This window comes from Gobius niger (assembly GCF_951799975.1).
Source record: "Gobius niger genome assembly, chromosome: 12".
In the NCBI taxonomy this organism is placed as follows: Eukaryota; Metazoa; Chordata; class Actinopteri; order Gobiiformes; family Gobiidae; genus Gobius; species Gobius niger.
Genome location: NC_136863.1, coordinates 13,226,840 through 13,254,588, shown reverse-complemented (window position 1 = coordinate 13,254,588; position 27,749 = coordinate 13,226,840). Strand labels below are relative to the sequence as shown.

Genomic DNA, 27,749 nt, shown 5'->3' with positions numbered 1-27,749 from the left:
ACGCTAGACTAAAGCAGAGTTCATGTTTGGCAATGTCTATGCTAGAGGCGGGATTCAAACCCTTGACCTTCCGATCATGAGACAACCCGCTCTACCCACTGCGCCACTGATGCCTTTGTATACTCAAAGCCAAAGTCACAAGATGACCCGCTCTACTATCTGTGCCACTGTCAATAGACTGAAGCAGAGCTCATGTTTGGCAGTGTCTATGCTGGATAAGGCGTCTGAAATCAGTCGGTGTGCATGGAGAAAGAACCAATGACCTTACAGCAGCGGCCTCAAGACCCACCCCATGATTTGCATAATAGAGAAAGAGAAATAGAGAAAGACATACAGAATGAATACAGAAATAAATACAAAAATAAATAAATACATAAATAAAAATATAAATATTCCATCCATCCATTTTCTTCCGCTTTATCCAGGGCCGGGTCGCGGGGGCAGCAGTCTTAGCAGAGATGCCCAAACTTCCCGATCCACACACACCTCCTCCAGCTGTTCTGGGGGGACCCCGAGGCCACACCAGGCCAGCTCGGAGACATAGTCCCACCAGCGTGTCCTGGGTCTTCCACGAGGCCTTGTCCCACTAGGACATGCCTGGAATACCTCCCGCGGGAGGCGACCAGGAGGCATCCAGAACAGATGCCCGAGCCACCTCAGCTGCTCCTTTCGACGTGAAGGAGCAGCGACTCTACTCCGAGCTCCTCCCGGGAAACTGAGCTCCTCACCCGATCTCGAAGGGTGCGCCCAGACACCCTGCGAAGGAAACTCATTTCGGCCGCTTGTATTCGCGATCTTGTCCTTTCGATCATGACCCAAATCTCATGACCATAGGTGAGGGTGGGAATGTAGATTGATCGGTAAATCGAGAGCTTTGCCTCCCGACTCAGCTCCCTCTTCACCACGACAGACCGATACAGCGACCGCATCACTGCTGACGCCGCACCGATCCGTCTATCGATCTCACGCTCCATCCGTCCCTCACTCGTGAACAAGACCCCGAGATGCTTGAACTCCTCCACTTGAGGTAAGGACTCCCCACCGACCTGTAGAGGGGAAACCACCTTTTTCCACAAAAAAAAAAATATATATATAAATACATTCACATATTATAATAAATGCATGCATTTCTTTGGAAATGTGTTTTATTTATTTATATACTAATTGTTTTGGCAGCCACGGTCCTGACCTTCATACTCTATGTGTTTTGGTTCCACTATTAAAAATATTTATGCCACTAGATGGAGCCATATTACAGTTAGAAGCCCAATCTAAAAAGTTGTCCAAATAGTCAGGAAACACAGTTTGAGGAGCACTGGTCTCTTTTCAGCTAAATCTTGATTATACTTTTTGTTTTTTTAAAGAAAAATCGGAGTTTTATTTTAGCTGCACATCTCAGCCAATTTCAAGCCAGTTAAAACTAGCAAGCAGGCCATCATCAACCATCATCAACGGGCCGAAATGTGACGTTGGTAACGATATTATAGCAATTATTTTAGTTACCTTATTTGAAGCTTTCAGATAGAAGGATTGCCGATACTCAACATAAAAGCAACAGTGTTAAAATGAAACCATAGGCTTCAATTTTAAGAGGCGCCCATGCGTGATACATCCTTCTCCTGCAGAATGGAGTAGCCGCAGATTCAGGACTGCAGAGCGCCCGCAGATATAACTAGTCTTTATTATATATAAGCTCCTAGTTTTTATCTATTTATTTATTTTTATTGATTAACATTCACAGAACACTCGTAATGAGAGCGCGTTTAAAAAAAAAAAAAAAAAAAGAGTTCTGAATCTGCGGTCCTGAACTTGCAGTCGCTCCAGTTCGCATCTGTGCGCGTGCTGCCTGTCACACACTGGTTCACGTCGGCAGTGAAGCACAGCTGCGCCTCACACGCGCGCACACACACTGAAGAGGAAAGCGGCATGCGGAGCCAGGGACAGGAGTTGTTTTACCATCAATACTGATCTCATTTGAGCTTCATAGTCACTGGTTTGGTGACACGAGTTTTCCTCCACGACAAGCGGGGAGGAGAATGAGAATAGTGGATGTTTGTACAGGTACAGAGCAGCAGCAGACGGGAAGTCACTGGTCCACACGGTAAGTTATCAAGCAGCGGCAATCGGCTGGTTCTTCTGATCATGTTTTCCGGTATTTTGTTGCTTGCATTCAACGCCATTACTGTCATCAACTCATCATTTCAGTAGTGTGTGGGTGCCCAATATGTAGACGCTTGTGTCCTTATGTGTTTTGATTTGTCTGTCAAACTTTCCAAATCCATCAAGTCAAAATTGCTTAGTTTAAGATCTTTGATTTTCTTCTGAGAATTACATCAGTGCACCTATTAGGGTATGGTTTTGTTTGTCTCTCATGGGACCTCTGATTTTTGCATTACTGACAGTGGCCTGGGGCTTTCTCGCTGGGCATTAACTGGTCAATGGGGATTTTGTGAATGTACTGAAGAAAACGGTGAGCTAATGATGATCGTGGCCTGACCTCTGAACCTCTTTCTGGGTCTTTCATTATTCATCTTCACTTGAGCCACAAAATGTAAAATAATCACTTATTTAGGTTGGTCAGAATATGTAGGTTTAAAAATCACATGAATCAGTAAATAATTGAAATCCATAGGCTACCAAAATGTATTATGCATAATGTTTAGTTAACAGATTGAATATTAATAATTTTTCAGGTCTATTATGGAGGAAGCTTGTTCAACTACATCTTCCTCAAGTAGTTTCGTTTGTATGTCGGTATTCATTTTGTCTTATTTCATTATTCTTGAACTTCGGTCTTCACTGGTAACCATAGTTTTTCATCTGTTTTGTGTTTGTTATGACATGATGCTATGACGAGCCTCTACTTCTGTTTTAAACCACAGTAAATTCCGCTGCTCTCAGAAGTAGGACAGTGACTGGTGTGTGTATATCACGTCATGTCATGCGTGGTCCCCTCTGGAAGGTTAACTGGAAGGCTGGCTGGTTTCTGTGGGGAGTGGGGGAGGCTACGAACTGTGTGAGCTCTCCTCCTCTGTTACCAGGTGTCTGCTGCTGCACTGTTTCACTATCATTTGGCTCCCATGTCCTACTATTGTTTCATAAGGCACCTCCCCTCATGTGTAGCGTAATAGGTTGATTTATGCTCATAGTGTGTCCTTTCCAACGTTGGGGTTTTGTGGCCGTGTTAATCCCAATGTTTTTATGAAATTCTGTGTTTTGAAAGATTTGGGTCATTTGATAAGCCGGCTCCTCACTTGCCAGCTACTATCCTATTAGAATTCAGTTAACGATTTTTTTTTGTAGGGTTGACATTTTAGCATTTAACCCAAAAGTTCAAAGCTGAAAAGAAATCCACAGAGAAAATACTGGTTTATAGGGCTGGGATAAAATATCGGATCGGATGTGGATCACAATACTTACTTATCAAGTATCGCAATACTTTCAATACTTCTGTTTGGCGGCATTTTTATCATGAACTCCTTCGTTTTCCATTATAACAGCACATTGACACATGACTGTTTTCTTTGTACACATTTTGAAGATTAACATATATTACTTATCACATTACATTATCATTACTTATTGAATTGGGATACGTATCGGATCGCCCTTGAGTATCGTGATATGTATTGGATCGGCCTTGAGTATCGTGATACGTATCGGATCGTGACAAAAGGGGTTCGTCCCAGCCCTACTGGTTTATCGCTCCATTTTGTACTTCTTTTATCTTACCTTGGGCACGACTACTTACACAATGGAAGCCAGTCCTTCATTAAAACAGTTTACCTAAATTACAATTACCTTATTATTCAATAGCATCAGATCGATATATTATGGCTGTGGTCGGGCATATTAAAGGAATAGTTTTCAATTTAGAGAAAAGGATGAAGCACAAAGCTCTCCGCAGAGTCCCTTGTATTTGCAACATCTTTCTCAAAATTCCACAAGAGCCCAAAGACAACAGCAGGGTCACTGATGTATATTTTCTGTCACATACAATGATTTGTTTTCAAAGTAAACAATACATACAAGGCATGCAAAAAAAAAAAAAAAAAAAAAAGTTCCATGAGACTGAGTGTTCATTTGAAATATTTTTAATGTGGTTGTTTATTTTACTGCATGGCCACAATTCTTTACATCGTGATCTCTCAAGAACGCGGTCTCTTTGTGTTCTCTTGTGATAATATTATTTCACTAGAGGACCTTCAATGGCCTTATTGTTTGCCTGAATGGTGGCTTTATGATAACCGTCAAAGGCCCGATGTCGGCTGTCACCACATAGTGATGCTGAGACAGAGAGGGATGTTTGCTGCTGTGTGTAGTATTATGAAAAAATATTCTATGGATAGTATAAAAAAGTTGGCACTTGCTGATGCAGATGTTTAGTGTAGAGTGTTAAGCACTATTGTCTTTTACAGAATTAGGGCAGGGCGATATGGCCTAAAATCTATATCATGATATAAAAACGAAATATCACGATGACGATATATTTGACAATATAATTGACAAAGGTTAAATTACTTCAAAATCCCATCCTTACGCCTATTGGGAAGATTATTATTATAATTTTTGTAACAGCATACTCATTTCCTTGCAAATATGATCTACTCAAGCATTTCATTTTACTTTTTAAGCATCTGTCCCTGTGTTCTACAACCAGTGTTTATACTGCTCTGATAGAGCGTAGCATAAATTATATCATGTCCACAACGATATAAAAAAAATGATCTTGCGATATGATATGGCCCACCCCTAGTAAGAATGTTCTTTTTTGTTATCACCGGGTCAAGTGGGCTTTTCTGTGTGGAACCCCAGGTTTGATAAGGTCGCAGACACCGAGAGAAGCTCCGTGTCTGCGACTTTCCTTATCAATCCAATACATACACAATAGGCTAAAGCTTCCAGCTACAGGTAAAGTACGTTTCAGTGTTCTCCGGGGGCCTGGAGTGGACCAGAACATGTGAATGCTGGCTGAGGGCAGGGAAGGGAGAGAGTTCATCTTCCTGACTAGTAGGGGTGGGCCATATTGTATCGCATATCGCGATATCATTTTTTATTTCGTTGTGGACACAATATAATTTATGCTACGCTCAGCTCCATCAGAGCAGCATAAACACTGACTGTAGAATACAGTCAAAAAGTTAAATGAAATGAAGGATGTAAACTGGGTTCAGAAAAATAGTATGCCGTTAAAGGCTGGGATTTGGAAGTCATTTTTCCTTTGTCATCAATATATCGTTAACGTGATATTTATTTTTTATATCGTGATACAGATTATTGCCCTGCCCTGCTAACTAGGTTAAAAGTAGCCGAGCACAGACACGTGACTGTAGAATAGAAAGAAAGCGCCGTCTGGGTGTAAGAGAAGTGGGCGCTGTGGTCGCAGACTGCTCCTCCTGACAGGTTGCCTCAGTCACATTGAAGTATGAGTCATTTGCATAAAGCAAATTTCGCTTTGTGGACACTGGACATGCAGGGAAGTAAATCTTAATCTTTATTATATAGACAAATGAAGGTCTTGCCCTCCGTCTTTTAACCAAAACTCCCGTCTGTATCATCCCATCATGTCATCATCTCAGTGCCATTAAAGAGGTCACGTTATTGTTGCAGTAATGTGTCTCATAGCCTGAAAACTGTGATGGGATCAGGACATAATAGGCCTTTAGTGTCTGTGTGGTGGCTTGGCTTTATGGGGTCATCTTGTTGGAATTTTCCTCCTCCAGTGTTCCTATTCGTCCGGTATGTCTATTTTACAGGGTATTTTTGGTATTAATAATAATCATTTTGGCTCACATAGCGTCACTTAATTTTTGGTGACATGTCAGTGGACAAAAATACTTTTTTAGTAATCAACCAGCAGTGAAGATGTACAGTATGGTTGTATTATGTTATCCTTGGTGAAGAGTAAATGAATAGAGTAATATAACTCAATACCAATCTGTCTGTTTGGTTGTAAAATGCTTCCCCAAAAGTTCCTGTTCCTGTTTTCTGCTCGCTCACAGTGCCGCCAATGTTATGATGCCACTATTGCCGGGAAGAGGATGTCTTTATGAGAATGTGGCTTTCTCACCAGGGTCCCAACTGCGGTCATGTGGTCAGGAATGCTGTTCCCGTGACATTCCGGTCCCCGTCATTCCAACATTTTTTAAAAGTTCTGCCTCTCCTGTAAAGCACATGGCACAGACGGCAGCAACAAGCTTCACTCTCAGAGCCAGCCGTGTGGGCAGGGCGAAGCGATACAGAGCCCCCTTCCTCTAACTCCACCTTTGTTATTTCCTCCCTGAAGTTGGGGGAAAGGTCAAGTTGTTTTAAGATGGTCTATGCCACTCGAGAATCCTTTTTTCTCATTCTCAGTGATTAACTTTGGAAAAATTCTAAGTCCGACAGACAATACGGAGTGGGACAGGACAGAAACCCCCCTAGGGACGTTAAGCTATTCTCAGCCTTGTGCTTTCCCTGACTCCTTCTGTTCTGGATGTTTTGCCCTTGGGCCCGACGGTCTCTGTGGTGGCTATTTCCATGCATAAGCCCTCTACAAAAGCCAGGGAGAGAGGAAAAGGGCCCAGACAAAAGATTAGACCATCGTGTTCTGTTTTGATTACTCACTTTTTAACTCTACATGGATCTGCGTTTTAGTTTGTGGCAAATTTAGAACGCTGTTGTCATTGGTTGTTATTATGAGTCTGTCCCATAGAAGTCTGTCCCAAAAGGAAATGGTGGGTTGGAGGAAACAATTAGCCATTGTCCATGCAGGCGCCATCACACCTGCAAAACACATGTTTGTGTGTTATCCAGTGTTTAACGCTGTGTATGACTGCAGAAGGCATGTTAAAATGAAGCTCTAAACGTCCACTTTTCTCTATGGCAATAACAACAATGGCTTTTTTGTTTTGTTTTAGAGGATATCGTGGCTACAGTGGAGGGTTTGTATCGTCCTCCGTTATTGATGCTGAGGGGAACACACTGGGAGTCTGGAAACTGTGTCTGGTTCTTTTCCTGAGCCGCAGCATGTTGTTTGATTGGCACTTGACTTGGTTTCGTGAACGTGAAAACGTGAATCTCCGTAATACACCCTTTCTCTATAATGAACATGTTGGACTGGCCCAGGTTGAATTCCATAATGTCATAGTTTTACAGGTTATTTCTGCACTTGTGAAGTAGTTGCAACACTACAGTTTTAGGTGTTGATATTTAAAGCTTTATTTTTGGAACGATGGCTATTTCTGACGCCCTTAGTGGTTTTTTAGTGGGTGGTAAAGACCCACATCAGTGTCGGGTCATAGTTTCATGTGGACCTCTGATTATAGTTTATATTTTTGCCGTAAAAACATAAAGACAGATGTGTGACAGGTGAGGCTTGGCTGGCAGAGGTGCTTAAGTTGTGGTCATCTACTTTCCATTGCGTGAGTTTTTCTATGAAACTCTGACGACAGGGCTACACAACCAACTTATGCAATTACGATAAATGTGTAGGTAGTTTTAAAACCTGGATCCTGCCTCTGTACTTGTGCCTCAGGAAACGTATAATGCCTCCACCACGCCCTTATTTGGTTTCAAAGATTTCAGATAGAGACATTTCCCACACATACACATTACGAGCTTACACACACAGTAGGCACTCTTATCTCTCGCAAAGCCCACCGCTGTCAGACTTTCCAAGGCTTCACATAACTGTCGCTGCCAGCCTGGTCTAATCTCAAACTCTCATTTGGATGGGCTGCGTGGTGTAATCTGCCAAAATAAATCTGATAGTGCTCATTACGACTGGGGCTAATCAACAAGTGTGACTATAAAGCACTTCAAAGTTCTTTACTTTTTGTGCTTGGATGTTTAGCACTTGCTGATGCCTAAATACTGAAGTTGCTGCGTCAGTGTAATTTTATTTTGGGACAAACCATTACCAAAGATGTGATGTTATAGTTGCAAACATCCAGTCATACAGATGTGATTCTGAATCCTCTGCGAGCCGTTTGCGGTTACTCCGTGATACATGAACATCCTACATTTAGAGTTGTGTGTCATAACAGGAAATTATGTCACTGAGGCTCAAAGGCTTAGCGGCCGCCCCAGAGCTGGCTACACAACACACAACATAGATGATTTTCATTTATTTATTCATTTTTTTCCCCAAAAGACCATGTTAGATAATAGATTCCAGCCAAACTTCCTTGCATTTGAGAAGCAGAGAAGATTAACTTTGTGTATGTGTACAACTGCTGCTTAGTCACTTCCCTTGGACACTACAACAAACTTGTGCTTGGTCAAGACTCAACACAGGAAATGGGCCTGTGGATCATTTTGTAAATGGACCGAATGAACAGAAAGATTTACTTTTCCATAAAGGGAAAAAAATGCAGAGCAGAACTGGTTAAAAGTATTGCTGGGTACCATTTAATTTTTTTTTTATACTGGCACTTTAACGATTTTTACTTACGATACCAATTTTCAATACCTATACAAAAATATTTGTCATCTAGAACCAGAAGCAGAACAGCAATGTTCATTTATTCCATAAAAGACCATTTATTTTAAATTTGTATCATTTATTTCAGCTGAAACAACCAAGTTACTTCCTTTTACCACTTTTCCCAGGAAAACTTGGTCTCTAAAGATACGTAATGTATTTTAGTCAGAAACCTGCTTTTGATGCTTTTATTTTCTCTATAGCAGACGTGCCTAAAGTTTTCTTTCCGATACAATACGGGTATTGTGTAAGGGTACTCAGCCTAGGGCTGGACGATATATCGATATTTAAGATATATAGATATATTTTTAAATGAAATATGGAATTTGACCATATCGCATATATCGATATAGTTCAAAGTTGCACTGTAATACTTGCTTCAGGCAAGTCGCTGATGGGAGCTGAATACTGCCCTCAGAAAAAGACTGACCTATTTTGTTTTATAGGCTATTTTTATTTAAGATATTTTTTTATTAAAATTTGCACCTTACGGAGCTTTGTTATACAGTGTTTATGTTTACATTTTATAGTGAGTTTTCAATAAAACTACTTGTATTTGGCTTTGACGTTAACTTAACATTTCATTTCACAGCTCTCACTTTGCGGAAAAATATCGGGATGTGACTTTTGGTCCATATCTCCCAGCCCTAACTCAGCCCTAGCTGAAAGTTTGCCCATGTTAGCTGACTGCCTTTAATTGAATATCAGTCGTTTTGGGGAGAATTGTGAGCAGTTCATATTTTTATGTTCTAAATAATTGTGACATAGGAAGAGGTAAAGGTCCATAGAACTCAGACACACTTGTGCTCCATTGGTACAGTATGGTTGCTGGGCAGGAGGTGTAGAAATTCAAAAATGTCCAACCAAAGAAAACTACAGAAAACATTCTAGCAAAATCTTAAATACAATTGTGGCAAAAACAAACATGTCCTATGCCTTTAAGTTTGAGTATGAGGGGCAGGTGCCATGACAACTGTTGATGCAGACACGGCAGGCGACATTCTGTGAAGCCAGCTGTCCGCACATATGACATAGTTGTTGTGCTGATAATTGTGTGAGGTTCATTTTTGTGTTTTTATCCAGTTGTATCTTGTTTCTATTGACGTTTTACTGACTGACGTGTCATTTACTGTGCAAACACTGCTGAGTGCCCTGAATCAAAATCCAACTATTAACCACCTAAACGGTTATCGTCGCTGATTGGATACTGATGTAAGAAACAAGTGGCGAGGATGGTATGCTGAAAACCACAGTTGTGATCCGGTCATCTGCTGAACAGCTGATCCATGCTGTTTTCCATCAGGCCAGGAGAGGCTTATGCTGCAGATCAGGGTGGGAGAGAGAGAGAGATAGTAGTGCCAAACTGCCAAAGTTGTGTATCACAGTACCACATTCGAAAAATCTGTTTCAAATATACTTTGAGCATGAAATATATACTTTGAAAAGAAAAGATTTGAAAAAGGAAGAGTTAGTGTATTTTTCAATAGAGGTGTAGCATGAGGTGCTGGTGTTTTCAGACTTGATTGTTTGGAAGTACTTTACTGCAGCGTTTAGATTCACCTTCAGCGCAGCCTCTTAATGTGTTTAAACTACAATTTAAAATACTTTTCCTTTGAGCCAATCCAAAAATAGAGTCGAAAGTACAGACCCAGGCTCATGTTGTAATGTAAAAGTTAAAAGTATTTGTTATAACATTTACTTAACGGTGCATTATGGTGCTATTTATGTGGAAAAATAAATTCTATTAGTCCGTATATGACCTTTCAGTGACCTAGCGGCTTTATGAGTTACTTTCCATCACGGCGGCTCCAGGATCAATTATTTTTAGAGTTTCTGGTAGGTTTTCTCCCCCTCTCACCAGAAAACCCACAAAAAAATTGATCCCGTCGTAGAAGCCACCGTGATGGAAAGTAAAGGTGCCATGCTAACCACTCATTCAGCCATTGGGTCACAAAAAGATCAAGGTTTTTGTTTTTACTTTGCATAAAAAGTTCCATAAAGCACCTGTAGGTTCTAAAATTATATGAAGCCAGCATGACTCGCTGCGCCCTTAGCATGTCGTAAAGTAATCCAACACCGTCAATAATAAAATCCATGGAGTCAAGAAGTGCAGTTAAAAACTCTTTAGTGAGAAAAAACATACATTACATGACAGACTGACAGGGGATTACAAAAAAGGGGTAGCAGTGGTCTAAAAACTGTTTGGCTCCATTCTGTGCCATCCCCACCAATGCGACACTGTGCGGCGTCATGATATAGCGACACCTATAGCCTAACCAAACAAAATATGACAAAAAATAATTACCAAATACCAAAATGAAGAAAAGTAAATAAACCAAAATAACCATAAAGTTACCAAACAAAAATAATTATGTCTTAAACTGATTGAAACTATTTACAGAACAAACATAATTTAGGCTCCTACATTACCGGCCCCTAATTGTTAGCAAGTTTACGTAACAATTACCAACAGATTAATTCATTAAAGGGAGCCTCAAACGTAGATGGTTCAAGGAGTCTAATCAGGTTATAGAACTCATGTCTCTTCAGCTTCTTGTAGTAGACACAGCTTTGTCACTGGCCGCAACAGCTCAGAGCTTTTGGTCCTGACTTTGACTTGACGGACGAGACCTTTTCTGTCGGGAAATGTCTCTACCACTCTTCCAAGTGGCCATGAGTTTCTGGGTGAGCTCTCATCCACGATCATCACTATATCTCCCACGTGAAGATTTCTTCCAGTTGTGGACCACCTCTGGCGTTCCTGTAGCTGTGTGAGGTATTCTTTACACCAGCGCTTCCAGAAGATATCTGCCAGGTACTGGACTTGTTTCCATCTTCTCCTGGCATATTGATCCTCCTTATTGAAAACACCAGGGGGCAACAATGGTTTAGTTTTGAGCAAAAGCAAGTGATTAGGCGTTAGGGCCTCCAAATCATGCAAATCTGAAGAAGCTCTTGTAATAGGTCTGCTGTTAATGACCGCTTCTGCTTCACATAACAGCGTATGTAGGCCTTCTTCTTCCAAAACTTGCTCTTTCAATGTCACATTCAGTATCTTTCTTACAGAGCGTATCAATCGTTCCCAGCAGCCACCATGGTGCGAGCCTGCTGGTGGGTTGAAATGCCATGCAACTCCCTTTTGTTGCAGATTTTTTGCAATTTGGCTGCTGTTCCATTGCTGAATAGCTTGTTTCAACTCCGCATCCGCTGCTTTCAGATTGGTGCCATTGTCAGAGTACATCTCCTTCACTTGTCCTCGTCTTGCAGCAAACCTCCTTATTGCATTAAGACATGCATCTGTGTCCAACGAAGATGCAACTTCCAGGTGGACAGCTCTCACAGCAAGACATGTGAAGATGACTCCATATCTTTTTACTTGGGCTCTTCCTCTTCGCACCAGGAAAGGACCAAAGTAATCCATCCCAACTCTGGTAAAAGGCGGATCGTCAGGTAGCAGCCTACATTCAGGTAAGTCAGCCATTAATTGTTTCCCAGTAGAGCCATGGAGCCTTCTGCAGACAATGCATTTTGAGAGCAACTTCCGGATAGCTCCACCAGCTCCAGAAATCCAAAACTTTTCTCTTAATTTAGCCAACATGTGATTTCTGCCTGCATGAGCTGTAACTTCATGAACGTTTCTCAGCACAAGAGAGGCAACATGTGACTGCTTCGGTAGAATAACTGGCTGCTTGAATTCAGCTGGCATGGCTGATCGACTCAATCTTCCACCCACTCTCATCACTCCGTCTTGAAACACCGGACTTAATTTGTGTAGTGGGCTACTTCTCTTGACTCTGTTGTGTTCCTTTAATGTCATTATGTCCTCTTGAAAGTACTGCATTTGGAAATATTTCACAATTTCTGTTTCAGCTTCATCCAAATCAGCATAAGTCAAATCAACTCCTTTGAATTTTGATTTCACATCCATCATTTTGTGATCATTATTTGAAGTCAACATTTCCTTTCTTTTCATCCTCAGCTCCATCAACAGCGTTTTCAGCTTGAGAAACCAAGCAACAGCTCGCTTCAACTTGATCCAGGAAGAAAAATGAAGCATTAACTTGCCTGTCGCATTGCTGAGTTGTACCTGAACCGCGTGTATTTGAGCCACTCTCTTCACCTCCAGGTCTTCACAAACCAAAACTGTGGGATCTGGATTGGTGGGCCACAGATCAGGTGACTGGAGAATAAAGTTCGGTCCAGACAGCCAATTTTCACTCTGCAGGAAGGCCTCTGCCGTGAGCCCTCTGGAGGCACAATCTGCAGGGTTAGAGATGGAATTCACATACCTCCACTGACACGGTTGTGAGTGCTGCAGAATGGCTGTAACACGGTTCGCCACAAAGGTTTTGAATCTTGACGTTTCACTGTTCAAGTACTTAATGACTGCTGTACTGTCAGACCAAAATACTGAGTCTTTTAGCTCCAACTCCAGCTCCTTTCTCAACAGCGTGTCCATCTTCACTGCCACTGTAGCAGCTGTGAGCTCCAACCTTGGGATAGTGGGCGTTTTCAGAGGTGCGACTCTGGCTCTGGCCATCAGCAGAGTGGACTGTGCATCACCAGTGTCATTATGCAGCACCAGGTAGCTTGTCGTGCCATAAGCATCTTCACTCGCATCAGCAAAATGGTGAAGCTGTGCAGAGACTGGTTTACCAAATTGCTTAGTTTTGATGCATCTGGCCACTTCAAATCCTTCCAGCAGCTTGAGGCCAGAAAGCCACTTTTTCCAACTTTTGATGATGTTATCTGGTAGCTCTTCATCCCAGGAATATTTCAGACGACACAACTCCTGAAGAAGTCTCTTCGCTGGTAAAATGACTGGAGCGAGCAAACCCAGTGGATCAAAAATGGAACTAACCAGGGAAAGCAATCCTCTTCTGGTGTGCGGACGCTCTTTGAGATTGATTTTGAACTTGAACTGATCCATTTCAGCACACCACTGTATTCCCAGAGCTCTCTCCATTGGTAGGCAATCTTTGTCCAAATCCAAATCTTGAAATCCAGTAGCTCGTTCATTTACTGGTATGGTATTGAGCAGTGTTCGGCTGTTACTGGACCACTTTGTCAGCTTGAAGCCTCCTTTAGCCAGCATTTCCGTCAGAGCAGCAGCAAGTACAACAGCGCTGTCTTCATCCTTGACGGACTTAATACAGTCATCTACATAAAAGTTCTTGAAGACTGTTCTTGTTGCTTCTTGGCCGAACTCAGCTCCAAAATCAGTTGCACATTTTTGCATTGCAAAAGTAGCTACACTTGGTGATGACGTAGCTCCAAAAATGTGTACCAACATCTTGTGATCCACCAGCTCTTTACTGTAATCGCCATGAGGCCACCAGAGAAATCTGAGGAGGTCTGTATCACCATCACTCACTCGTACTTGATAAAACATGGCCTCCACATCAGCCATCATGGCAACAATCTCCTGACGAAATCTCAAAAGCACCCCAACTAATGAGCTTGTCAGATCTGGTCCTTGCAGTAGTTCTTGATTCAGAGATGTTCCTTGAAAACTGGCTCCAGAATCAAAGACAACGCGCAGCTTTTGTTTAACAGGATGTCTGACTCCGTGATGAGGTAAGTACCATTTTCGACCAGCAGATGTTGCATTTTCAGCGTTTGTTATCTCCACTGCATAGCCTTTCTCCAAAATGTTGTCCATAAATGCCACATATTCCTTGTAGTAGCTGTCATCTTTGGAAAATCTTCTCTTTAGATTCAGTGCACGTTGCTCTGCCACTGATCGATTTTTTGGCATTTGCAGAAATTCATTTTTGATTGGGAGACAAACACTGTAATGTCCATTTTTCAGCTCTGCAGATCGAGACACCATGGAAATAAACTGATGATCATCCTTTGACATCTCAAGCTCCTCAGTTTGTCCAGCATCAGGAAAGTCCTGTTTAAACTGAAGCTGCCACAACTCATCCAACCTGGCAACAGAAATCCTGTTTACAGTCACTTTAGTCCATGCATCATCCTGTTTGGTCTCTCCTCCACCTCGCAGCGGCCCGTTTATTGTCCAGCCTAGTATTGTCCTCACAGCGTATGGTCCGTTATCCACACTTTTTACCACTTGATGTGGTTCCATAGCTTTGGGTACATTTGCTCCGATGAGCAATCCAATGTTGGCTTGGATAACAGGGATTTTCACTTCTTTCAGGTGGGACCAATTATTCACATCTTCTTGGCGAGGGATGTTCTCCTTGCTTACTGGAATCGACCTTTGTGAGTAAACTTCAGACAACTGGATAAAGTGCTCACTATCCAAACTGCTGATTTCCAGTCCGTTCACAATACAAGTGTTCACAACAGATTCTCTTCCCATTGTCCTGAGCAAAATACTTGTGTTATGTCCATTCATATTCAGTTCATTTATCAGTGACTCTGTGGCAAAAGTAGCTGTGCTTCCTGGATCCAGAAATGCATAGGTATGTACTACTTTAGTCCCTTTTACAGCTTTCACACACACCGGCACAATAGAGAGTGTGCAGTCTTCTTTACCGGCCCCTGTGTGGCGATGAGTCTCCATAGTCTGTACCAGAGCACTTGACACCGTTTGCTGCTCATGGTTTTCATTTGTAGATTGTGATTCTTTGGGTTTAAAATTTATATGCAGCAAAGTTGGGTGTGGTCCTGAACACTCTTGACAAGTTGCCTTTTCTTTACAACCATTGCCCATATGTCCGTGTTTCAAACAAGCAAAACATAAACCTCTGCGTCTCAAAAAGTCTATTTTTTCTTTGTGCGACTTGGCTTTGAGCTTCCTACAGACAGCAAGACTGTGATGCTCTCCTTTACAGTAAGCACAAGGTTTAGCATTTGCATCCACAGGTATGTATGACACTTTCTGATTTTGTGATGTATCATCTTTGTTTTCCACCAAGGAAGAAACAACTGCTGTGCTGAAGACTTTCTTGGACTTTGGTGGATCTTGGACCCTTGATTTTGATCTTTGGTGGAAGGGTACAAAGTCACTATTTGTTTCTTTTATGCTTCCATAAAGTGGATGTACCATGTATTTGGCTTGTTTTGTAATAAAATCAACAAAATCCTTAAATTTGACTCTTCTTTTTGTTCTTTCTTGTAAGTCACATGCACATTTTCTCCAAGTTTCTTTAAGTTTGTAAGGAACTTTGCTTACCAGCAACTTGATGTTTGTAGTGTTGTCCAAATCTTCCAGGTAAGTGATATCTGACATGGCATTGGAGCATCCAGTGAGAAAGAGTGCAAAAGAGTGTAGTGCAGCGCCATCTTCTGACCTAATTGTTGGCCAGTCCATTATTTCTTTCATATAGGCATCTGCAATTTTAAAATCGTCTCCAAAAAACTCTTTAAGCAAAGTCTTTGCCTTAGTATATCCAGCTGTCGGCTCCATATGAATACAGCTTTTTACCAGTTCATGTGGTTGACCACTGGTGTATTGCAAAAGAAACTGCAATCGGTCGCATGCATCACTTGTGCGGCCTTCAATGCTGTGTTCAATAGATCTGATGAAGGTCTGAAATTGAAGTGGGTCACCGCTAAACGTTGAAATTTTTATTTCAGGAAGTAGAGTAGCCTTGTGATTTTTCACCAAATAGTCAGTAACACTGGCCTGTTGATTTATGGCTTTGCACAAGCTGTCAAAGGCTGGCCCATCAGCTAGTTCCAGGTTAAGGGCTGTTGAGGCTCTTGGTGGCATGACTGTTGGCAGTGGTGTCTTGTTTCTAGGATTGGGTGCTGATGAAACATTAGGTGCTGGCCAAACATGCCGAGATGAAAATTGGGATACAGGTGGTAGTAGTTCTCTGTGCATGTTGTTCATTTCTGATCCAGCAGATGGCAGCGGCTGTTGCCTTTCCAATGGTTGCGCCTTTGAATAATCAATGTCCAATACATCTCCATCAGCATCGTTGTTCACACCACCATCACCATCCTCATTATCACCGCCATCACTGCTAAAGTCAGAACGAGCTTGGACGCACTGTGAGCTGTATTTTTGCAACACCTCCATTTTAGCCTCCGACTCAGCCAGTGCGGTTTGAATGTCATGCATTTCTTTCTTTGCTTTAATTTCCGCCTCAAGTCGTTTTTGATGCGTCTCAAACTCCACGGCTCTCAGCTTTTCTTGTGCCATTATTTCAGCTTGTTCTTTTTCGATAGCCAGCTTTCCCTGTAGCGCAGCAGCTTTAACTTGTAATGACGCGCGTTCCAGCTCTGCCTTTATCCTGATCGAAGATGTTGAACTACGGCTTCCATGAGATGAGCCCGAACGCCGACTTTGCGCTCCGCTCCTTGTTGACTTATTGTCCACTTGGTCAGCGCGCAAAGATCTGACCTCGACCACGGGCGCTGGTGCAGGTGCCTTTGCGCCAAGCACACCCACCGCTGCGTGCTCAGTTTGTGCCGTAGGTTTCAAAACATTCTTCATACAGTTCTCACATTTCCAAAAGTAGTCATTTATGTGCTTGTTTTTAGATTCAAACCACGTATTTTGATCCTCCACATAATCCTCTTCGGACATATAGTTCATAAGCCCCGCATTTATTTCACAGAACTCTTGATGCAAACTGTGATAATCCACACGTACTTTGTTTTTGACAACATCTGCATTTTCATCCGTTTTCATTAACTCATCAAGGTGATTAATCATTCTTGATATTTGAGACAACTTTTGTTTGCGTGCATTTAGGTACCTTGTTTTGTAGTCCTCCATAGCCCGCTCGGTCAACTTTATTGTCCGTTTTTCTCCAATTTGCTCCAGATCTTCCGACATTTTGATCGTTCTTTTTCCACAATAATAATCCACAAATTAGGAAGGAACGAATAATCCACAGAAATGTCCAGAATATCCACGAAAACGGCTTTTATCCAAGGTATTCACTCGTGCGTAATAGCCGCGCCACGGCGTGGTCCAGGTTAGCAGCAGCAAACAAAGAGAGGCTAGTGCTTCGGCGTTTTCGTCTTCAATCACCGTTTTGACACAAAAGTTCATGATCCACTTGTACTCATCTGATTGTCGGGTATTTCCACTGTCCAGTAGTCCATTTGGAGCGAGTTTTTAGACTAAATGTAGGTTCTAAAATTATATGAAGCCAGCATGACTCGCTGCGCCCTTAGCATGTCGTAAAGTAATCCAACACCGTCAATAATAAAATCCATGGAGTCAAGAAGTGCAGTTAAAAACTCTTTAGTGAGAAAAAACATACATTACATGACAGACTGACAGGGGATTACAAAAAAGGGGTAGCAGTGGTCTAAAAACTGTTTGGCTCCATTCTGTGCCATCCCCACCAATGCGACACTGTGCGGCGTCATGATATAGCGACACCTATAGCCTAACCAAACAAAATATGACAAAAAATAATTACCAAATACCAAAATGAAGAAAAGTAAATAAACCAAAATAACCATAAAGTTACCAAACAAAAATAATTATGTCTTAAACTGATTGAAACTATTTACAGAACAAACATAATTTAGGCTCCTACAGCACCTTTAATTAAAGTAAATGTACTTCGGATTTGTACATTTCACTTGTAATTTTAAATTTTTACATCATTACTTTACACCTCTGTTCATCGACATGCAGTTATGTGTTAATTCATTGACGTTGGCCTGTTGCCCATGACGACATGCATATGGCGGCAGCTTATCTATTGTCTCGTTCTGTAACCTTATTCCGTGAATTCAATTGTGATCATCATTATCCAAAGTTTTGTCAGGAAAAAAAAGATTGTTAGATTAACCACCTGAACCGAACACATTTTCTCCTAATGGCTTTACCAAAATCTAAGAGCTTAGTGAAAAAAGCATCAGAATAGGGGGAAAAAACGAGAACAACAAAAAGCAGCAAAAAAGTGATTAATAACTCAAAAAAAGGGGTCAAAAAGGGGTCAAAAAGGGGTCAAAAAGTGACGACGACTTGAGGAAAGAGATCCGTTTAGATGAGTTTTCTAGGTCTTAGCTTTCAAATGAGGCGTGACACATACAGCCTGTTGGCTGTAAGCACCAGTTCAGACGCTTTTAGATTGGGGTAAAGCTGGAGAAAATGTGCTCGTTTAAGGCGGGGATTAAGAGGTTAAAAGATTCCCACTCAAAACCTCCTCAAAACCTCCTCAAAGCATTTCACTGCATCCTTTTCTCTTTCAGATTTTGACATGAAGAAAGACATCGATGCGCTGATAATCGAGGAACGTGCTGAAATCATCCACAAATATGACAAGGTAAATGTGACGCTCCGCAGATCACAGCTCTTGTGTCGTATTGTGTCAGTTTCAAAGAGCTGTGTTTTCAGGGCCGGCAAGAGGGCGTCAATATTGACCCATGGGAGGATGCAGACTTCAGCATCTATAAGGTCACAGACAGATTTGGATTCTTGCAGTAAGTTGTCAAACTTCTCAAAGGTTAGGTTAGGTTTAAGTTGGGTTGAGGGGACAGTGAGTGGAGAGAGTTTGACCTGAGAGCCCGGGTGCTTAAAAATGTTCAAATCAATCTTGAATTAACAAGTAACTAGAGGAGATGGTCTTGAATGGGTGAGTGGCATGAGTAAACATGCATATGCTAATGTTTTGAGAATCTAAAGATTGGTTTTAGCTACTGTCTGAGCTGGAAAAATGCTATTTTTGACCACAATCTGCTTCCCAATGTAAAAAAAAAACTGTCTCACTACTCCGTATGGGCAATCGCTTTCTGTAATCTGTACTTTCTTTAATTTTGTATTAAAACATCAACTTATTCCAGCATGTTTTGTTTCTCTTCAGCGAGAAGGAGCTCCCAATACCCAGTGTTGTCGAGGAGAAGGTAACAAAACCTTATTATAACTGTTGCAAGCCATCAAAAATGTTGTCTATTTCACACATCAGATAATCTAATAATCGATTATTCATTTTGTCACAGCAAAAGCTACAAGAAATTGAGCGTGTGGAGAAATGGCTAAAGATGGTAAAGAACTGGGACAAGTACAAAAACAGCGACAAGGTGTGTGATTCACAATACGCAATTTATCATTATTATTACTGTGATTTATTATTTTGGCATATTCCTCCTCTATTTGCTCCAGTTGGTAAAGAGGGTATACAAAGGCATCCCGCTGCAGCTCAGAGGCCAAGCGTGGGCTTTGCTTTTGAATTTAGAGAAAGTAAAACAAGACAACCAGGGGAAGTACGAGGTAAGTAAAGTTAAGTTAAGAAGTCATTTGGATACAAAAAGTGTCATTAAGTTGTCTTTTTTTTTTTTTTTTTCAACGAACAGAGAATGAAAAAACAGGCCCGGAACTTCTCCACAGAAATCAAACAGATCGACTTGGATGTCAATAGGACCTTCAGGAACCACATCATGTTCAGGGACCGCTTTGGAGTCAAGTAAGTATTTGGAGTGAAGTACAAGTACAAAAGATTGGCATTTTTCTTTTGATAATTATCCTAGTATTAATAATGTGTCACTAATTGGAAATCACTTGTTGAGCTTCTCAAGGCCTTCATCAGATTCCGAATTATTTAGCTCTATCACTATAATGTAGACGTTACCTTTTGTCTGGAGCCTTTTGTCAATTGTTTAGAGTTGCCCTTGCAAAGACTCCATTTGGTTGTGACCTCAACACACACGCTCACATCACCAAGTGGTGGTTTCCTCTTAGTTTTATTAGTCTTCCTGTCAGTGCACAAAGCCTCACAGGAAATGACATTCAAACAGAAATGCTCATAACAATATGTACATGTGCATGAGATGCACCACTGTCCAACTGTGTGAATGCACCATCCCAGACATAACAGCGCTTCTATGTGCCTAAAAATTCAGTTGACATCCTGTACATTCATTACAGCCTCTCACTTGTCAAACCAAAGACCCAATGTGTTGCAAAGAGCTCTTCTTTCTTTTCGTCATCTACTTCCTATTTAGTTCAAAGCCACTGAGAGCACAGAGCAAAGCAGTGCTCCATCCTGCTTGACTGCCCACTGCTTCCCCTCCAAGTCAACAGGCGTTCTCTGCACACAGTATTGCTATTTAAAGCGGCTTTCCTGCTCTCTACAACAGGTCTCTATGGCAGGTTGGCCTGTAGGGGGCCGGCACTATTTGTTAACCTCTTAACCAAACACATTTTTTCCAGTTTCCCAAATCTAAAAGCTTCTTGAACAAAGTGTCAAAATAGCAACAAAAACAACAAGAAAGCGAGGATTAAAACACAATAAAAAGCTGCAAAAGTGCAACCAAAAAGCGCCAAAAAATGTGACAAAACTCTACAAGAAAGTGGCAATAATGTGACAAAAACAACATAAAAAAGTGACCAAAATAAGCGATAAAAGTGCAGCAAAAAGTGACAAAACTAAAAAAAAAAAGTACCAAAACTGAGATGAAAAAGAACGTGAAAAAAGTGACGATAGCACGAGGAAAAGGATCCGTTAACATCAGTTTTTCTTGTAGGTCTTAGCTTTCAAATCAGGCGTTACTATGACCTATAGTCTGTAATCTCCATTTGAGAAGCTTTTAGGTTTGGGTAAAGCCGAACTGGAGAAAATGCTCTTGGTTGAGGCAGGGGGTGAGTAAGAGGTTAATGTCCTGCCTTCCTTCCCATAGTATGCAGACATTAGCAGCCCCGCTTTCACTGCCAGAAAGTGTTGGGTGATTTAATATAATTAATTCATTTGTTTCGTATGAGTGTTTTTTATCAGTAGTGTCAGACCATGTTCATAAATCACTTTATGATAAATGCAGACCACAATATTTAATTATTCATAAACCATTGTAGTGGGCAGTTGAAATAGGTCAGGTGTAGACCATTAGAGAGAAGATTGGACGAATATAAACTGGTCAGAATAATCAAAGCAAGGTTTTTTTTTGTTGGCATATTAGATCATTTAGAAATATATTTTTTTAAAACATTTGGACATTGACATTTCCTTTTAAACTAAATGATTGATGATTTTTTTGTATAGTGTATGCATGTGGCCCAGGAGTTTTTCAAGATTTTTTTTTGTTCCCCTTCCAGGCAGCAGGCCCTGTTCCACGTCCTGGCAGCCTACTCGGTCTACAACACGGTAAGTTTGTTTGAGGCTGTGCGTGTGTGTGTGCCAAAGTGTGTCTGTTACATAATATGGAGGAGTCTTGAGTACATACAGAGTCTTGGTTTGCCAAACACTGAGGAATAGACCACGCACTGAAAGCCCATCTGTGTGCGGGATCTTATTTTATTTATGAGAATGGCTCGAGTTAAAATGTATAGCCATCTGGGGTATAATCCGTGCATTCTTTTCCTCATCTTTAAGAGCATCCAACTGGGCTACACATTAGGAGAAAAAACTGTCTTGAATACTGCGGTAACAATACAAAAATCATAAGCAATTGGGATTTTTCTCTCAACATTTGGTCAAAACACCACTAGATAAGAAACATATACTAAAATGGGAACAAAACAAGGCTAAAAAAAAAGTGATTTTGCGATGTACTGTGGCTTCTGTCTTGCAGTATGGATATTGCGCCACCTAATACTGCAATAAAAATCATTCCGCAATATCATACAGCCGTACCATCCATGACTTAACAAGCTGGCTTATAGAAACGGAGGGCATCTCTGGAATCGCCCATATATGGTCATGCTTGAAAACAGTTAAGGGGGAAAACAATTTGGAGAAAAATTTAAACTTTCTCTAATTATTCCCAAACTACTTAAACAAATGCTGAATGATTGATATAGTTTTCTACTAAATAAAGATACGAAGACATGGGGAGGAGCAAAGTGGTTCAACAGCCCATAAATACATAAATAACGGAATGCTATCATGATGCTATATGTTAGCATCGTGCTAAATGCTAGCTGGCGCCAGCTACGACTGCTGTTTTTTCACTTCTACTGAACGACCTGCTGTGGAAAAACATCCATATGGACCCGATTTGGACTTGACTTTATTTCTGTGTGATAAATAGGTTCATATTCCACCAGAAAATTGCTAAAAAGAGTGAAAAATTGTGTTTCCCGTCTGTATCTATAACATGGTCTGGGTGAATACTCAATTCTGATTGGCTAACTGCCATGCGTTAAGACTGTATAACGCACAAAAATTTGAGTTGGAACTAGTTTCAACTAGTTATAAAATAACTCCTGCCCCGGACTTAAAAAAAAAAAAAAAAAAACAGGCCACAATGAACAGTTTCCGTTTGTGTGGTATGAGCGGATTAAACATTAGACACTTTTAATGCACTTCGCGGAGGAACACCAGCTCAGATGTTTGTCGTTACCATGGAAACAGCTGCAGTGGAGTGTATAACGCACATTTAGTCAGGCGAACATGATTTACTGTTACTGTTGCCGGACTAACTGTGCGTTATACAGTTTTAGCGCACGGTAGTTAGCCAATCAGAATTTAGTATTCACCCAGACCTTGGTATAAAACTGTATAATGCACGGCTCCTCGTTGTTTAATCCTTACTTAACTGTAAAACACATTGCTTTACTCCCCAAATGTTTTAAAAGCTTCTAGAGGTGAATCGTTTGTGCTTAGCCTGACAGTTCCTCCTAAGTCAAGGCAATCGTGTGCAGATATTGCTGACTCTGCTTTCCAAACACACACAGTTTTTTATGGGCTTTATGGCTGGACAGTTCCTGTGTGGTGGAGGTGTTGGAGCCAAAGGAAGTGGGCATTTTCCTTTCCCCCCCACCCGGTCTCCCATGTCACTCACGGGAAAGTGGGTCAGTGGGAGAGAGCGGCAGAGAGTGAGAGGAAAGGGGGACAAGAGAAGAGCATGTTTGTCCTTTTGCGCCTATGTGATGGGAGCAGAGAATGCAGGGAATTTGTAGAATAACCTCAAAGCAACCTGCGATCCCTCAAAGGAAAGTGTCCCGTCTTGAACTGTGCTATGGCTCGACTTTAATTTAGACAAACAGCCCATATGTGTCTACCTTTTTGTAAATACAGAGAGATTCGTTTGAACTAAATCATTGGTAATGGAAGAGGGCGCTGTAAATATTTGAACAACTTTTGCCTAAACTGTTTATATAACTAGTGTTGAGGTCCAGTGCGTAGTTTCAGTCGTTTTCACGCCACGCATCAGACATTCAGGTGCACTCCTGCTCCCATCTCTTGCCACATGCATGTTATTTTAAATTATAAATAATGGGCCTTTTTGCCATTGGTCCTAAAACGTCTCGCTTTCTTTCTCGTTCCCCCGAAGGAGGTGAGCTACTGCCAAGGCATGAGTCAGATCGCCGCCATCTTGCTCATGTACCTGAATGAGGAGGACGCTTTCTGGGCCCTGTCCCAGCTCCTCACCAACAGCAAACACGCAATGCACGGTGAGACGTTCATATCATATTTACGTAAGAGTCCTGGTGGTGCACATTGAATCGCAAATGAAATATCTCCATTGTTATACGTTGAACATCTTGTTATAAGGTTTTATTGTTGATTTTGTGCTATTTCATTAATGACTAGATGTAAAAATGATTACCAAATATTCTATTGTGCACGAGCAAAGGAAACTCAACATTATTCTATGTGAGGAAATACCTAATTTATGATTGTTGCGGCTCCTCCTAGGATTCTTCATTCCAGGATTCCCTAAACTTCATCGTTTCCAGGCACACCATGAGCTTATCCTCTCCAAAATGCTGCCTAAGCTAAAGAAGCACCTGGTGAGTTACGATGCAACTGTGGAAATGTGCGTACTAGAGGTCTGCAGCTGCACTGTCTCTAAAGCTGAAATATATTTAAACCGGGTCAGTCATTATCTGATTAATGCAGAAAGCTGCAGTCCACATGGTTAGATCAGTATCTCCACAAAAGCAAGGAGCGCTCCTTTTAAGCTACAAAGAGATTCATGAGTGACAATAGATTATGAGGAGTGACTTCCCTTGGAGACTCTTTCCTCATTTGTTTCTGACACACAGGATAAAGAGCAGATGACGACTGGGATTTACACCACTAAATGGTTTCTGCAGTGCTTCATTGACAGAGTGAGTATTTGGAGCGCGACCCAGCTGTTTACAGTGCTGCACATCTGCACTGTTCACTTACACCAGTGCAGTCTTCCATCTGTATTTGTGATAAATACTGAGATACATCTGGATTTTTCTTGTTGATTGTCTTACATAACAGAGCCCTTTCACCCTCACTCTGCGATTATGGGACATCTACATACTGGAGGGGGAGAAGATGCTCACTGCCATGGCTTATACAACTCTCAAACTGCACAAGAGTGAGTAGTTTCGCCGGCTGCTTTATTTTCCTGAGTCACCAGAGCTGGTTCATGCCTGGATACACCAGAGGTTGCTGTTGCTATTGTACACAGTGTCACTGCATGGATTACATGGCACGCTGCCTCGCGGGTTGGCTGCCAGCTAACGGGATAGCTTACATAATGAAAGTGGTTTGTCGCAGTGTAGAGGAATAAATGCTGACTTTCCATTGGACACTTACACAACCTTTAGCTTATCTTACTGGTTGAAGTCATCTCCCACAGTTTTTACACATTAAGTTTAAAGTTTCATGGTCCCCTGAGGTTAGGCAACCTTTGACCTTATAGATTAACCCCTCACCCATTTTTCAGTTTGCATGTGTGTGTTTTGTTTGCCAACAGAGCGACTACAAAAACTTCCATTGGAGGACCTGAGGGAGTTAATTCAAGAGGAATTATCAGTTTCTTTCTTTTTACCCGATGATGTGGTGATTGAACAGTTGCAAGCAGCCATGTCTGAGCTGCGGAGTAAGAAGTTGGACCATCCTCCTCCAGGTGCCATTTTCTACTTAATCTAAGCAAATCATTATGGAGGCACACATAGTAATATTAGTTACTGACTAGTAACTGCATTATGTCTACTTATAAGTGTATGTTTGGAGTCCATCAGACATGGATTCCACAAATCAGATGTTTAAATCCATCTGAATTAAACATTCACTCAATCTTTAGTTATGCCTGAGTCAAAAACAGGTTTAACTATGGCTAATGCATTCCTATTCTCCATTACCCTTTTTAGCCAAGTCAGAGGAGCTGCCACGAAAACCACTGGGTCAGGAGAGACCAGTTCCCAACCACCCCGACTCTCCTCTCGAGGTCAAAACTGATCTACAAGACCACAGCCAGTCCAACACAGAAGTCCAGGAGAGAGACAGTATTTCTTTACACCCGACCACGTCTCCTCTGGAAGCTGAAGACTGTAAAAGAATCACAGAAGCTCTGCCATGTTCAGACCCTGTAGAGGTACACTCTCCGATAAAACCCTGCAGACCTCCCCCAACACCTCCAAAAGTAAACAAGCCTCCTCTCGATGGAGCAGTGGAACGTTCACACCCACAGGACGGCCAGATCAGGGTACAACTTTGCAACCAGCCTGGACTTCCGGAACTGCAAGAGGAGCAAGTGGAGTGGCCTCCTCCTTACGAGGCTCCTGCTTTAGATACTTTACAGATCCAATCAGATATCATAGACCTACCAGAACTGCCACCTCCGCCTTTTTGTTACACGGAGGAGAGTACACACAGAGAGTCGGAACCTCAAAAGCCCACTTTGAGTTCTTCACCGAACACTCAAGTGAAGCCTAAAATTGGCCCCAAACCAATCACATCGCTCGACATTCTGCAAAAAAAACCCTCCCCAACTCGTGTCTTCACAACGTCCTCATCGTCATCCTCTCCCAGACTACCTCCGCCAAAGCCAACTAAATTCCCTGTTTCCCTCTACGTTCCAGGTCATACGGGAGACCGGCGGCCTTCTAACACCTCCCAGTATGACAACCTTTCTGAAGGAGATGATGATGAGCGGTGCATAGAAAGGCTGTTGGGTACGACTCCAGAAGAATTACCCAAGACCCCACAGCTGCATTCCATTGCCAAAGACTATGACCCCATTGAGTATCCTCTTCCTCCACCTCCGATGTTCATCCCACCTTCTCCAAGTCCCCCTTCGTTTCATGCTTTGACCCAACAGCCACTGTATGAGGGGGATGAGTGTTGGTCAGAGGATTCAGTGATCATTGCCCCACCTCCATTAAACTTTGCTGACCGACTGGCTCCTGTTCAATGTGGTGGACATAGCTGTTCAGACATTCACAGAGCCACCTCGCCTCACTATACTAAAGCTTTCACTCGAAGCCCCAGGGACCACACTGCCTTCCCGGCACCACTCCTTTACACTGGCTCCCCTCCAGGGCAAAGAGCTACAGGACAGTCCTCTTCTGTTGGTGTGCCACTGGTGAGATCCAGCCCAGACTTTTGCCGGATGCCTCCGGTGAGCCAGCAACTGCCCAAATCAGTGACCTTTGGATAATAAGCCATTACAGGTTCATGGCCAGTATATAAACACGCTTGTGTGTGCACTTTGCATGTGTGTGAGAGATAACTTCAATTGATCTGCAAATAGTTTGTTTTATTTGTAAGCATGGGCTGTTACAGATAGTTAATGAAACAGTTGTATAGACTCGCCTGTGAAACCAGGTTTGATTTAAGTTTGAGTTACATAATGCAGTCGTACAAGGGCACTTGCACTAACTACAGTGTTATAATCCGGTCACAGTGCACTGAAGGTAGCAACTAAAGGGCTTTTATTGAGTGGTATTTGTAACCACCAGGTCTATACATTTCTATTTATACTTGTGTTAACTGTGAGCAGGCTCACACATCCTCATGGTCTGTTTACCATATGTGAGGGAACGTCCTGATAACAAAGGACAACTTTGAGATTACACCAAAGCATGCTTTATTTAGAAAAGGTTTAACAGCCGCAGGATATGGTGCAGTAAACCAATGTGTGAATGTTTTGTCTAGATTTTGGTCTTTTTCTACTTTCTGACATAGTTGAAATGAAAAGAATAGGGTTGGATTTATCAGTAATAGCTCCATCTTGTGGACAAATAATTACAGTTGTCAGTACACAAATGTCACATAGGGTTTTTTTGTGTGTATAAATTCATTGATTATTGTCATGACAAAAAATAAGCCATATTTAACAAAACTGTTCTAAGGACCTTAAAAAAAATCTGCATAAATGCTAGTTTGGTATTTCTTCAGTGTACATACTGTATTTATTTGTTATTTGTTCATTTTTGATAATGCATCAATGGTGCTCCTTCTTGACTCTGACCTTTTTTAACCTTTGACTCATATCAGACATACTGTAACATGAAGGATGTGTTTTTCAACTGCATTTTTTACAGTTGTTTTCAGTGTTCATGGACTCCAGTTTACCTTCTATGAAGATTCAGAACATTTTGTTTTGAGTCTGTTCAGAAGGAGCAAGTCTGACCAAATCTGTTTGCAACAGCTACTAGCTAGTATGTGGGTTTTATAAAGTGTTAAGTCTAATCTCTGTCCTG

At 41.7% G+C, this 27,749-nt stretch overlaps 1 protein-coding gene across 1 annotated transcript; it reads left to right on the top strand.

Moving 5' to 3' along the window:
- Positions 1-1,876: 1,876 nt before the first annotated feature.
- On the top strand, positions 1,877-27,293 carry LOC306971135 (uncharacterized protein). The gene is made up of 14 exons (XM_079567292.1): positions 1,877-2,101; positions 18,599-18,672; positions 18,744-18,829; positions 19,210-19,249; positions 19,346-19,426; positions 19,509-19,616; positions 19,700-19,809; positions 21,435-21,483; positions 23,615-23,735; positions 23,980-24,074; positions 24,330-24,395; positions 24,538-24,637; positions 25,019-25,171; positions 25,416-27,293. The coding sequence occupies exons 1-14, from the start codon at positions 2,050-2,052 to the stop codon at positions 26,702-26,704; spliced, it is 2,424 nt and encodes an 807-aa protein (XP_079423418.1). The 5' UTR covers positions 1,877-2,049; the 3' UTR covers positions 26,705-27,293.
- Positions 27,294-27,749: the final 456 nt, after the last annotated feature.